Genomic DNA, 13,917 nt, shown 5'->3' with positions numbered 1-13,917 from the left:
CTGTATTTCAGGCTGCCTGCCATGTCTCCACAGAAATGGAATGTGCAATGTCTGAGCAATTCTCCCCTGAGTTCACCCTTGAAAACGGCGGGGTTTCGTGGAAGATGGTGCATGTTTGCCGCATTTAGCATTTTTCATTTCCAGTCGGATGTTTCATACCTAGCATCTTCGCACAAATGTATATGTGAATATATAGGTTGTTTTGTATCCAGCGCAGAGTTGGCGACTCCAGGCCTTGGACCCTTTTGTGGCACGTGAAGGAATGTTCGTAGGTATAGAAAGAGGAGACGTTATCCGCATTTTTCGGGGAAGGGAGTGCGGCAGACGTGGTCGCAAACAGCGTGGTTTGGAGTTCGCGTGCTTCTTGGTCAGCAACCTCGGTCTCTTCGAGACGCTCGCGCCCGGGAATCGATGTAATTTGAACATCTTTCATTGGAGGTGGAAGAATATTTCGGGAACGTTCAGGTAAGCTGTCTGTAATGATGTTTGGAATGCTGTAGTGAGCCTCTAATGATCTTTGTACTTCTATATGTTGATTTCACTGGTTGGATTGCAAAGAGTATGGCTCTAATTACAGATTCCCCCGTTCCTGTGGGGTGAAGACGTTCATGCAGTCACAAAGATTGCTAGGGTAGTCCACTGCGATGAGTGTTTCCTGAGCACTTTAGTACGTTTGAGTCCGGTCTATATTATATTTGCATGGTTTTGGGATCTTAATGAAAAAAAATTGATCCTGGCTTAACACTTGCCCTTGTTTAGGTTTGGATCCAAAGATTTCGGTTGGGAAGGTTTTATGAGTACTTGCTTGATCGCTGACATGTCTATCATGACATCCAGGGGGAAGGGCGGAGGGGGGATGTCTGGCATTCGACAGCCCGTCCCGACTTTTTTTCCCCAGCTGCTTCCTTTGCGCTAGGAGCGTTGCTTCCCTAATGTCTACAAAAGTGTTACAAAGACCCGATTTCAGTACTTTTTAGGCGACCATGAAAATTGGGAGATTGAGGGCAGCCGCATATGCTGTTCCGATGAAGGCGTTAATTTGGTTATTTCTGGAGAGAGTAAGTTTGTGGTACGGCAGAATGTATGATTTCCGGCTCATAGTCAGTGCCTGCATGAGTTTTATCGTTTCCTCTTTCACTCTTGCTGTTTCCTTGGTTATGCGTTTTACAATGTGGTCTAATTCGTTAAAGATTTTTTTTTATTTTGGCGATCGTGAGACCACCTCGGGCATGCCGTGGATTCTCGCTTTTGTGTCCTCTGGGAAGACATTCTGAAATATTTTTCGGTGGTTTTTTTTTACCTTTGTCACATTATGCCACCATTCCTCTGCCCCACACACCGTGCAGCGGTGACAAAGCCGCGGTAAATTCGGAAAGTAAATTCAAATGAGTGTAATTAAGTGCTATGCACTGGGTTTTATTTCATACTAGGAGACGTTTTAGTTCGTTTCTACTTATAATCTAGACAAATCTTCCGCCCCTGTTTCTGCTATGTGGCACAATGTTGATGCTGGCATTCGTTAAAAGCGGAGAGCCGCTTTGTCGTGGTGATGTCAGTTGCGGGCATAGAGTTTCATACTAATATATACTAGAGGGAAATCTGGCGCCACTGTCTAGGGGAGCCGCGCTTCAGCGAGCGTTCCGTCATGTACCGGGCAGGCACGTTTCATTTGTCCTTGACATGACTCCTAAAGAGGCTGAAAAGGTGCCTCTGGCTGCAAAAAAAAAAAGCAAAATATTACTCTAAACGATTGCTTAAATTGGTTTTGTTTTTATAAAATTGAACTTCCAGAAACATTTGCTCGTTAGTAATTATTCAGAAGCTTTATGCACGATGCAGAATAAAAAAAATGTCACCTTCTGGCTTCGAGCTGCAATGGCGCCGCCCACGGGGGCCCACGATTGCAGCGCCAGATTTCCGTCTAGTATTGTTGCAACCTGCCCCGCGGCTGGCCAGCGCCCGGAAATGCACGCACAGAGTGGTCAGGGCAAAAGAGAGCGTTTATTGTCCGGATTGGGTTTTTATAACAACGAAAGGCAAGGGAAGGGGGGATAGGGAGATAAGATTGAAGGCGCGCATGCGTAGACTGGCAGCGCTTGTTTAGCGGTGGCCAACAGTTCGTGGCATTCGCCCTTCCTTAGAATCCATAACGCTCCACTGGCTTCTTGACACGTGTGGAACGTCATAGCTCAGGGGTGGGTGCTCCGCAAGACCAGGGGAAGTAGCCGTCGGAGCTTCGCGGTCTGGTACTGGCGGGCCCGGGCTTATCTGGAGGTTAGCGAGATCCTCTGAAGTAGAAGGTTCTTCGATGCTTCTCCGCCTCCGCTGGTCCATGTGCCGGTGAACAAGCCCGTTCTCCGTGTCGACAGACACGATGCGTGCACCCGAGGTTGACCGGACCTTCCCAGGTGTCCATTTGTCACCACGGCCGTAATTGCGAAGGAACACAGGATCTCCAGGTGCAAAGTTCCACTCAGCGCTGTCAGCAGAATGGACATCCCCTGTTGATCGGCTCCTGGGAGGAAAACACATGTCTAGTCGGGTGCGGAGCCTGTAACCAAACAACATCTCTGATGGTGAGCGTCCTGTGGAACTGCAAAGTGAGCGAAGGGACTACGGACGCGTTGCCACCGAGCCTGGAAAAGGCGGTGGCACAGGTTGACTACGACGGTCAGCGCAAGGCCGTCCAGCAGACGTTGGTGGCCCTCGAGCGACAGAGGCCGAAAGCGCAGCCCTGCGAAGGGGCGGTGCGAGTAGGCAGCTGAAGCCGAGCGGCCCGCCAACGTGACGTTTAGGCCGCGTCACAACTTGCCGGAAATAAAGATGTTGTTTCTCTCTCTCTCTCTCTCTGACGGGAGCGGCGTGTTTCTATAGCGGCACAGGGTTCTAGCCAGCGTCTTTGACAAGTCTGCGTCCCCACACTTCTTTAGTCCGTCTTTGATGGTTCGCACCGCACGTTCGGCCACTCCATTACTCTGAGGATGGTAGGGGTGCGCCCGCACGTGAACTACCACGTTCTGTTGCAAGAACTCGTTGAACTCGCACCCGGTGAATGACGTGCCATTATCAGACAATATTGCGTGTGGCAGACCGCGAATCTACTGAACATCGTTCGTAGGGCATCAACTGTGCTGCGCGAGGTCATGTGAGCCAGGGGAATGGCCTCAATTCATTTACTGTGAGAGTCCACGACCACAAGCAACATCTTGTTTTGGATCGGTCCCGCGAAGTCGACATGCAGTCGCGACCATCTTTCCTGTGTCTCGGGCCAGCGGATGGGTGCTTGCGCGGGTGGCATGGGCAACGCCTGTACGCAATTCTGACACACAGCGGCTAAGCGCTCAATATCGTGGTCCAAGCTGCAGGCCACCGAAATTTTGACCGTGCAACTGCCTTCATTGCAGAAGCTCCTTGATGAGCTCCATGTAATAACTTCAGTAGCTACTTCCTGGCTTCCGCCGGAACCACAACACGATGGCCCCAGTGAAGCAAGTTATAATGCACAGACAGCTCGTTCCGCCTTTTGTGGTACTCCCGCATCTCTGTGCCTTCCTCAGCAGTGCGTTGTGGCCAACCTTGGATGACGTACCTGCACACACTTGGCAGTACGCCGTCTGACTGCGTGAGGGCTTGAAGCTCTTCCATTGGCACCTCAGGCTCGTCCCACTGGTCCACGACGAGGACGTACTCTGCCGTATCTTTGGCGTCCTGCAGCTCCTGTTCAAGAGATTGGGGTAACCGGCTTAATGCATCCGCGTTGAGCATACGTTTTCCAGGCTTGTACTGCAGTTTATACTTGTATGCACCAAGTAGTAGCGCCCATCTTTGGATTCTGGCTGCCACCATGACGGGGGTCTGACGTCGTGCCTTAACAGGCCTAGCAACGGCTGCTGGTTTGTAACCAGAGTGAACTCTCGCCCCAAAAGGTAGTCCCGAAACCTAGTAACACCAAATATCAAGGCTAACGCCTCGCGCTCGATCTGAGAGTACTTTCTTTCGGCAGTTGTCAGCGTTCTCGATCGAAACCCTACGGGTCGCTTCTCGATTGATTGATTGATTGATTGTGAGGGTTTAACGCGCCGACGCAACGCAGGCGATGAGGCGCGCCGTAGTGGAGGGCTCCGGATTAATTTTGACCACCTGGGGATCTTTATCGTGCGCCGAAATCTCGTACACACGGGCGTTTTTGCTTTTCGCCTCCATCAGAAAAGCGGCCGCCGCGGCCGGGAATCGAACCCGCGACCTCGTGCTCAGTAGCGCAACGCCTTAGCCACTGAGCCACCGCGGCGGGTACGGGTCGCTTCTCGCCTTCGGTGAAACGAAAAAGTGCAGCACCCACTCCGTGCGGAGACGCATCACACTCCAACAGGAGCTCACGGTTCGGGTCAAAATGAGTCAGTACGGGTGCCGTGCAACGCATTCTTCACCTGGATAAAGTCTTTTATTTCTTTGGTGCTCCACGTCCACTTAGCGCCCTTTTCCAGCAGTTTCTACAACGGTGCTAGATTGGTAGACAAGTCGGGCATAAACTTGTTATAAAAGGTTACCATGCCCAGAAATGAGCGTAGCTCACCGACGTTCTGTGGGGAGGGGGCTAGCCTGATAGCGTCCACATTCTTTTCCATAGGATGCAGTCCGTTGGCGTCGTTACGGTGACCGAGATATGTAACCGAGGGATTGTTCACGCGGCACTTATCAGCACGAAGCTTAGTATAAAACTCTATGGTTGCGGGCACGGCTGGCGATGGTCAACGGGGCATTTCAGCACCGGCCGAGCGTAGAACTATTTTCACTGCGCAGGCGCGGCGGCGCCTTCTGAATTCGCGTACGTTTTCGTTTGCCTCGGCCGTACTATCTTTGTCCTTCTTTTCAGATTTCAGCTGGTGCTGCGCGTATTCAAGATTCAGGCGAGCCTTTGCATCTGCCTGTCTCAGTCGTAGCATAGAGAAAGAAATACTGGTGGTCGTAGCTTCCGGATGGCAGCGATGACGCATTTCCGCGAACACTTGATGAGCACGGCTGATAGCGGACGGCTAGCACGCAGGCAAAATCGAAAAATGTGCCTAATTACTCTATCGCGTTAATACAGTGGCAGTGGTTGCTGCCGGCATAGTGTGAGGGGGCGGGATGTGGTGGTCAAAGGTCATGTGCTTTCCTTTAATGAAAATAGAGCATTTTCGGCTTCATCTTTTTTTACATGCGTGGGGAGAGAGCGAAAGAAAGAGTGTGTTTGCATGCTCGGAAGAAGCTAGCGCCGTGGAGGCACGCCTTTTTCGTTATACAACTGAGCGCGCCGACAGTTGTAACTGCGGGTTCTTTATAAGCATGATCGACACAAAATACACTAAAGCCTGGGAATGTAAGAAAACATCATTAATAGAGAACCCTTAGATTGCCAAGCTACTTTGGTTTCGTTTTTCTTTTTCTTCTTTTTTTTTGGGGGGGGGAGGGGAGGGGAGGAGGTGGAGGGAGGGAGGGGTGTAGGCAGGAACGGAATAGGCTAAATGCTGCAGCATCTTCCAGCGACTTCTGAAGTATCATAATAACTTGTATAACTTAGATATATCTCTACATGATATGCACTACTTTGTAATCAGTCTGTAGCGGTTGGGATCTGGCGGAAGGGGAAGTAAAACTAAGGCCGCTTTATGTGCCCTTAAACTTTCCACAAATTATAAACCGGTCACGTTGCCTGTGCCGTGGGCAGGAGACCCGGGAAATTTGGTTTAGGACATCTTAGGGGCAAGGGCATCATTAGTGAAAGATCCAGTAATTTTTGTTGTTTATATTCCCATCTTTAACAGAAAATGTAGTTTCAATGTTTGAGAGCTGTTTGTTGACTGCGCTGTGTGTAAATTCCAGATAAATCCTGCAGGTATCGCTTTGGCGCGTCAAACCTTATCTGGAAATGGATGCGAAAAAGATAACTCGGTTGGTTTATTTAAGTTTCGCTCCTTTATCAGAATCTCATATTGATTGATTGTGGGGTTTAACGCGCCGACGCAACGCAGGCGATGAGGCGCGCCGTAGTGGAGGGCTCCGGATTAATTTTGACCACCTGGGGATCTTTATCGTGCGCCGAAATCTCGTACACACGGGCGTTTTTGCTTTTCCCCTCCATCAGAAAAGCGGCCGCCGCGGCCGGGAATCGAACCCGCGACCTCGTGCTCAGCAGCGCAACGCCTTAGCCACTGAGCCACCGCGGCGGGTATCAGAATCTCATATTGACAACACCTCTCTTCGAGTTACTCGCCTTCTAATATAGTCACCACATAAGCTGATGATGGGTTTCATGTACGCTCTAGTCATGTTATTTGAGATTTGTTGGAGGTCGGAATTTTAATCGCTAAATCAAAGTGATTCAACAACTGCTTAACGAATTGTCCAGCTCAGAAGGCGAGTAACTCGAAGAATATAGTGCCGTCCAAATGAGCAGCTAAAGAAGGAGCCAAACGGAAATAAACCAACAGCGTTATTTATTCGCATCAATTCTCAAGAAGGATTTACGCACCGATGCGAAACCTGCAGGTTTTATCTCTTGTTCACACTCTGCGCAGTCGACACACAGTTTTAAACATCAAAACGATACCGTCGAATTTCATTTCAATTTATTCATTTGTTCCTTAATTTAAGGCCTGAATACATTACATAAGGAGGGAGGGGGGGGGGGCAAATACATGTGAGGAAAACAATGTTCAGTACATGAAGGAGTACAAGAGGAGTGCAACTGTGGATAAAGAAAGATAATAGTGACTGACATGCATCAGGCAAAAAAACTAACAAAGAAAGAAAATAAAAGACAAGTAATAGCGATTACACAGGTTCAAATTGCAAAACTAACAAAAACAGACAAAAAAAAGAAAACCAAGACCAATTACACAGGTTCAAAGTAGCAAAGCGCATGATTCAGGGTTGATGTCAGTAGTTACGAGGATGATCGTCCAGTTTTTTTTTTTTTTAGAAGACGGGCTGTCAGTGCATGATGCTATGTCGTCGGGTAGCGAATTCCAAATGGTTATTGCGTGGGGGAAACGTGAACTTGAAAATGGTGATGTTCGACCGGGTATGTGTGCTATTAGGGGGGTGCAATTTAGTCACGCTGTTGTTCGGTGGGGTGGTTTTAGTAATTCGTGCCTGGATTTCGGAAGATGGTACACACCATGAAGGGGGCATAGACGGGAGAAATGACGGCACGATTCAAGTTACGGGAGGGAAAGGGGCAGTTTCAGAGCTGTGACGCTAGTTTCTATTGAAGATTGAAATATAAGCAAGAAAAATGCGTGGAACTTTCGGAAACGATGTCTTTGTACCGAAATGCTTGTGCACCTAATTTTTTGTGCACCGAAATGTACGCACCGAAACGTCCTGCACCGAAACGTCCGCATCTCAAGCTCACGGAACAGGCTAAGCGGCCCATTTAAATTTTGTGGAAGGTTTTAGGGTGCACACACATGCCTTAGTTTTTCTACCTCTTCCGTCAGCTTCCAAACCACTGGAAGCTCTGATTACCAAGTGCTGCAGATAATCTGATGAGATTCTGAATAACCTGTTCCGAATAACGAAGCATGATTACGAAATTACAGCATGATTACAGCGAAAGCCAGACTCAGCAGGACCACGATGGCTTCCCTCTAGGGATGAACAGATGTAACTTTATTTCCTTCTTTCTGACATTGCGAGACGTCAACATCGAGTGAATGACTGCAGCTCTCCCTGGCACAGTTCCCTTCCAATTTTACCTTTATTATTGAAGCGATGAAAATGGGTGTGCAGGGACAGTACAACTGAGCACAATGGGCAACAATATTTTCGTTTACTAAGTGTAAGGTCCAAGCACCCCAAATCGGGTATTTCTTGGCTATCCTTTTGTCAAATTATGAGTGAATTGAGCAGAATAGATACTGGCAAATTTGTGAGTATGACAGCGACAGAGCAGGCGTGAGTAGGAAGCACCCCTGTCGTACCCTGCGCGTACACACAAGGTAGGGAAAGTGGCCCACGCTCCCCATCACCAAGGGTGCGAAGGAAGGCTATGAAGGATTTAGTAATAAGGAATCTCATGTCACTTTTCCAATGCTCCGATGATATACGCACTCGCCTGCGTTTAGGCATCTATTCGCGCAAATAAGTGAAATGAAGTCGTTGATCACTCAATGAATTTAACGACGCAGTGGTGGACTCCTCGGGCAAAATTCCGAACGGAGTGATGGCCGGGACAGCGGCTTCATTCGGACACTTCGACCAGTGCCTGGACATCGCTGTTGCTGGGGACGCCTTCCGCGGAAAGTTCTGCAACCTCGAGCTGTGGCTCAGAGACCTTCCCCGGCCCAGCGCCAACGCCGCCGACATCATCGGTGACAGCGAGTCGGTGAGATGGCGCAAGCCGTGCTTACCCGGTTAACTTCGCTTCTTTGCAACGTAACACCCGTTCCTCGCTTCTGCTAGGAACGAAATCCATGGGTTTGAACCATGCCTCAGCGGCGTTTTTTCTGAGGAACCGAAAAGCAAAGAAGTACGAGATGTTCTAGGTAATCGCAGAAAAATTTCACGAGCAGTCAGAATAAACTTTTACCCTCCAACTACAGTGGCGCTCGGCCCATTAGACCTAAATTTTACGGCGTCAGCTGTACCAGGCAGGTTGCCCGTGTTTCGTGTCGAGTGACCGAGAAACCTCAAGCGTGCTTCACCGCGAACTCCACTGTAAAGCGGCGAACCCCATTTGGAAGCCAATGTCATAACTAGAGACCTGAAATTTAGGCACGAAAAATCAAGGTTTTATGTGCCTGTAATTGGCACCGAAACGTGCAATTTAGGCATTTATAGGCATCAAATACTGTACCTTGGGCCCATAAGGCTCAATTCGTATTTAATTCAGCAGCATATTTGACGACAAATTTTAGACTTGCAGTAAAAACAGCGTACAAGTCTAGTCCTGTGGAAAAGTAATTTTATTATGCTTGTGATAATTAGGGACACAATAGTTGGTATTTTAACAGATTTACGTGAAATGGGGTGATTCTACAACAAAGTAAAAGCTTAAAAGCTATGAAAAGCAATACCCATCTCAATAATTTGCGGCTTGAAGTTGCACCTCATTTCAGTTGATAATTGTGTGCAAAAAACAACACTCAACGTTCACTGAATTTTGGGGAGCCTGCTTGTACTTTGGGATGCTCCATGACCTGATTCCATCTGGAATATCAAAATATTTGGGGCTCAGAACACTTGGCAGTTCTTTTAGCACAGGAAATTCAGGAATATTATATCAGACAGAATGGCAGATTGTCAGACAGGAATGTCCTGGACCTTCGAAATGACCTCAGCATTCTTAGTTAGAGTAGCACCCAAGCTTTCGGCGGCGGAAATTCTTCCTGCTAGGAGTGTGTAATAAGCCCACGAATGTGCCAAGTCACGTTGAAGTGTTGCGTGGTGTAATATACCTTGGGCTCCAACGCTTTTGCCGACTGCAAAGGGGTTAATATCAACAACAAGTGTATTTGTAGAAGTTCTCCGCCCTTAGCGAAGTTTTTTAGGGGGTAAATACGGGCTTTGGCAGAAGTGGCAATATCGGTAACTGCTACTTGCAAACACAACTGCAGACCGAAGAAAGATCTCAACTGTAGGTATTTGTTCGTTGAGAGAACAAAACGACCTCCTCAGCCCTTCACAGCACCGATGAATCCCTTACATACTACAGGAAAGTGCAATAATTCCGTACAAATTATTCAGCTATTCTGTTCTGCAGAGGGAAGCTGCGGGAATACCACAATTCAGGAACTTGCACTACCCGCCGCGGTGGCTCAGTGGCTAAGGCGTTGTGCTGCTGAGCACGAGGTCGCGGGTTCGATTCCCGGCCGCGGCGGCCGCTTTTCTGATGGAGGCGAAAAGGAAAAACGCCCCCGTGTGTACGAGATTTCGGCGCACGTTATAGATCCCCAGGTGGTCAAAATTAATCCGGACCCCTCCAGTACGGCGCGCCTCATCACCTGCGTTGCGTCGGTGCGTTAAACCCTACAATCAATCAATCAATGAATCAAGGAACTATGCACTATATGCCGATTATCAATATTAGACAGTACTGAACATTATTTGAAACTAATTCCCGTATTGCTAAATCTCCAAATGCCCTTGAAGGGTACCATGCATGGCAAATGACGGCTGTCACGACAAGAGTACTTCGAAAGATCCGTGATTATCATTCCTATAAGCTCGTTTCTCGCTCCTTCTTCGTCGTGCATGTGCTGCATCTAGTCGTCCGGCGGCGTTCCCGTGATCGGCGGATGACTGTACACGTGTTCGTGGCGTTACCTTAAAACTTTGCTGTGTCACATTTGCACGTAGTTATCTTCTAGGAGGCGCCTTTGACCTTGAGTGGCATGTGCGGGACTGTGTTGCGTTCATTTTCTTCATTTTTTTATTTTTATTGCTGTAGCAATGGATAGTGCACATGGGCAACAATTTTCGCCTTTGGTCCGCAGACACAGCGCGTCTGAAGAACAGCACAAAACAGTTCGTGTGGATGGGGGCGACGTCGGTAAGGTTAGCTGCGGTGTCGCGGCGTACGGGCCTCTGGCGGCTGGGCCGACGTGGCTAGGTCGAGGTGGCGGCGGCTCTTACACGGTTTGCTTTTCTCGGCTTGTTCGGAACGGCTGGCGAATTTTTCTCGCAAACAAGGTGCGACAAACACCCCGTTGCGGGCTTCTGAAGTGAGAACAGTCCTTGCAGACCATCGACTCGAAAAACCAAAATATATACACACAAAATGCATTTTAGGCGCTAAAAAACCCATATAGCCCCATATAATCAAAATAGGCACTAAAAAGCCCACAAAGTAAAAATAGGCACTTATACGCACAACAAACTATTGCTTAATATGCTCCCCTTATTTTAGTTCATGTTAAATAGGATTGGTATGGACACAAGAAAAAAATAGGCATTTTGATTAAAGTTCCTGTCTGTAGTATTAACAGTGTTTCTGAAATACGCGAAATGCACAAACAAAATGTGGCAGACGATCACGACAACGTGATCCGAATTGATAATAGCGTCAGCTTTTGGATAATTGGTTGATATTCCTACTGGATTCTATTTGCCAAATGGTGGAGATATCGTTGCTATTGCATTTTTATCTAGTATATATAAGGCCTTGTGGACGTATACCCCCCTCTGCGTGCCACCTGCTATCAGTTGGCTAGATCCTTTGCCATTTATCTCAACGTTCTAAATATCTGTACATAGAAACCGGTGGTGGTGCTTCTTCAATGCGCACGGCTGTAAAAGTATGCCCTTAACATCAGCTTCAGTTCTTACAGCGTGAGTTCTGTCGCTGTAGATGGTCATCATGCCACCGTGATCACCTGCCAATTTTGTCGTAGAACATATATACTCCAGTAATACACATATGAAGACAAAATGCAAGTTTGGTTCATTCAAAAGATTGCCTCATTAGAATCCTGCTGACACTACTTTTAACGTAAACTTCGCCTACATAAGCTATATAATTAGAAAAAAGGTAATGGCCATGCGACCCACTAGCTCATTTCCCGCAACAGATCTTATGATGCCATACCAGCTAGCTATGCGAGCGGCAGAGGCCGCAAAAGCAAACGCAAATTAGGCACAGCTTATAAGCTTGCTGAACGAGCTGTTTGCGCTTAAATTTAGGGCACATTCTTTTTATAGCAGTAATAATGGGGGGACAAAATTTGGAAGTTACGTAAGCCCACGCAAACATAGAAGCGTCGATACGTACTGCTGTTGGTACTGCTCAGACTATGCTTGGTTTAGATGCACAGCACTGCACGGCTTTGGCGGTGTCTCAGACGACACTGACTGATTGACCCAAGCGACGGCGTCTTACGTGACCATATTTTTAGAGCGAGCGCCATGTTTCACGAAACGATTATTTTTTCCATAAACAAAAACAAGCCAGGAATAATTACGGTCACAAACAAACCAAAGGCAGAAAACAGCTTGCCGTGGAGTGGTGGCGCCATCTAAGTTGACTAACCGTAAACAAGTCTGTGCTCCACACCCCTGAAAGACCCGTTCTTATGATGTCACTGCAAACGTCGTTGAAACACATATTTTGGCGCGAGAGTGAAAATTTTAACTTAAATTGATTAATGTCGCAGTGAACAAGGCATACTTTGTTTTCGGACAAGCGCTGGGGGGCACTATAGAACACAAAATCTTTCGAATAAAACAAACTTGTATTTGGTCTTCATGGCTCGTTTAAGGACTTAAAGATAGTGTCCAACACCATATCCTTAAAATGCGGACGTGATCGTGACCTACACTCTAATATATTTACGGGGGTCTGCTTTCGAACAGTGCATCTTAATTTAGCTACCTATCGTAAAAGGGAGCATATGGGGTTAATAAGACCGGAATACTTGCGATTAGACTAAAAAATCTGATCTGCGTTGCGACGCAACGCAATGCAAAACACGTACGTACATTCCCTATTGTCGCAGCACAGACGCCACGGTTCGAGTCAGCTCATTTGCTACGCTATGCTATTGTCGGACTCTTCTCTGGTAGTGACTATGGTTGGTCATTCTGAATTCGTGTGGTGAAGCAGACCGAAAGGCATTAAAAAAAAAATTCTCTCTTATGTTCGTGATGCTCACGGAAAACTAGCGACACGTTCCTATACTGGGCGCTGCGGCCCAGGTACGGCTAGCTGCCAAATACACATGTGCTCTCTTGTTAATTTTCGTGCGGCATGTCAGAAGACAAAACGATCCTCCCCTGACAGGTTCTAACGTTCTTCTACGACAATGGCTACTGGCTCCGACTGCTACCTGCCAGGATGGGCGTCTGCATTCCTTCCACGTGCAGCAGTTACGACCTCCAAAAGATGGCGTCCAAAGGTATCACACATCAAAGGCAACAAAAAGAAGCAAAAAAATATTTTCAAAGCTTTGGGGCGCTTCTTGGTATACCGTTTGTTCCACGCCTTGACAACATACAAATAGCGTGTGTCTCGGTTGCGGTTGGAAACACAATTATGTTGCAAGCTTAACTTGCTTACGTTCGTTATATTACAGTCAGCGAAAACTTTAAAATGCTCTAGCAATTGTAGAGTAAAGGACGTTGTGTTAACCTGCGGCCAAATGCCACTTAAACTTCCGTTTCAAGAAGATGACGCCTTGCAAAAATGGTGACGCTCACGTAACCGCTTTTTCATTTAATCGCTTGTCTCGTGCGTTTCATTGAACTGTTGTTTCAAGCTATTTCAAGCTATTTACCTTCAAGCTATTTCTTTTTTTCTAAATTTGAAGTAATGATACTATAAAACCTGAAACTAATTCGCGTCCTTTTTAAGCTTGTGTCGCACATTTTGTCAACTGCAGTACTTAGCACAATTTTGTGACTGTCGCCAATCGCTGTACTTTGTACTTTGTAACCATTAGGAACTTTATTTATCCTTTTAAGCCCCCCTTTTCCCCCCTCTCCCTCTCATGTACAGCGTCACAGGGTCTCCAGATGAAGGCGAATGTGACTTCATGCCAAGTCAAGGAGCCCATAACCTTCACCCAGGAGCAGCTGGTCGTACTGTGAGTAACGGGAGAGCGTTTTTCTGACGTTAGCTATTTATTTCCCAGGTTGAAGTGCTACGACCTTTAATGCGCAATATTTACAAATACCTACCGGCAAAACATTGTTTCGCCAAAGGCTGTCGCGTCATTGGGTGTAAAGCTGGCCGATTGCGTCAAGCGAACATGACGCGCACACTCAGCGCCAAAGAAATCACATTCTTACCCCTAACAGCTTTGTGAATCCTCTTTTTTCCGTCTACTACTCGAAGCCTGTTAATGAGCCTGTAGTAAAGACGCACCTACAGAGGGCTTGAACGAGCCAGGTGTATCGCTTTGCCGAAAATCTTAAAATTAAGTGCAAATTACTTTTATT

General features: G+C 47.4%; 1 protein-coding gene across 1 annotated transcript in view; it reads left to right on the top strand.

Moving 5' to 3' along the window:
* Positions 1-2,573: 2,573 nt before the first annotated feature.
* Positions 2,574-13,917, top strand: part of LOC144156181 (nose resistant to fluoxetine protein 6-like) — a 72,467-nt gene continuing 61,123 nt past the window's right edge. The window contains exons 1-4 of the mRNA XM_077688044.1: positions 2,574-2,670; positions 8,172-8,368; positions 12,761-12,875; positions 13,475-13,562. Of these exons, the coding sequence (XP_077544170.1) occupies positions 2,574-2,670; positions 8,172-8,368; positions 12,761-12,875; positions 13,475-13,562 (497 nt within the window). The remainder of the gene's footprint in view (positions 2,671-8,171; positions 8,369-12,760; positions 12,876-13,474; positions 13,563-13,917) is intronic.

Source organism: Haemaphysalis longicornis, unplaced genomic scaffold (assembly GCF_048455015.1).
Source record: "Haemaphysalis longicornis isolate Haplotype H1 unplaced genomic scaffold, Haemaphysalis longicornis Haplotype H1 scaffold_1, whole genome shotgun sequence".
Taxonomy (NCBI): Eukaryota; Metazoa; Arthropoda; class Arachnida; order Ixodida; family Ixodidae; genus Haemaphysalis; species Haemaphysalis longicornis.
Note: the sequence above shows the minus strand (reverse complement) of the source record. Positions and strands in the feature narration are given on the sequence as shown.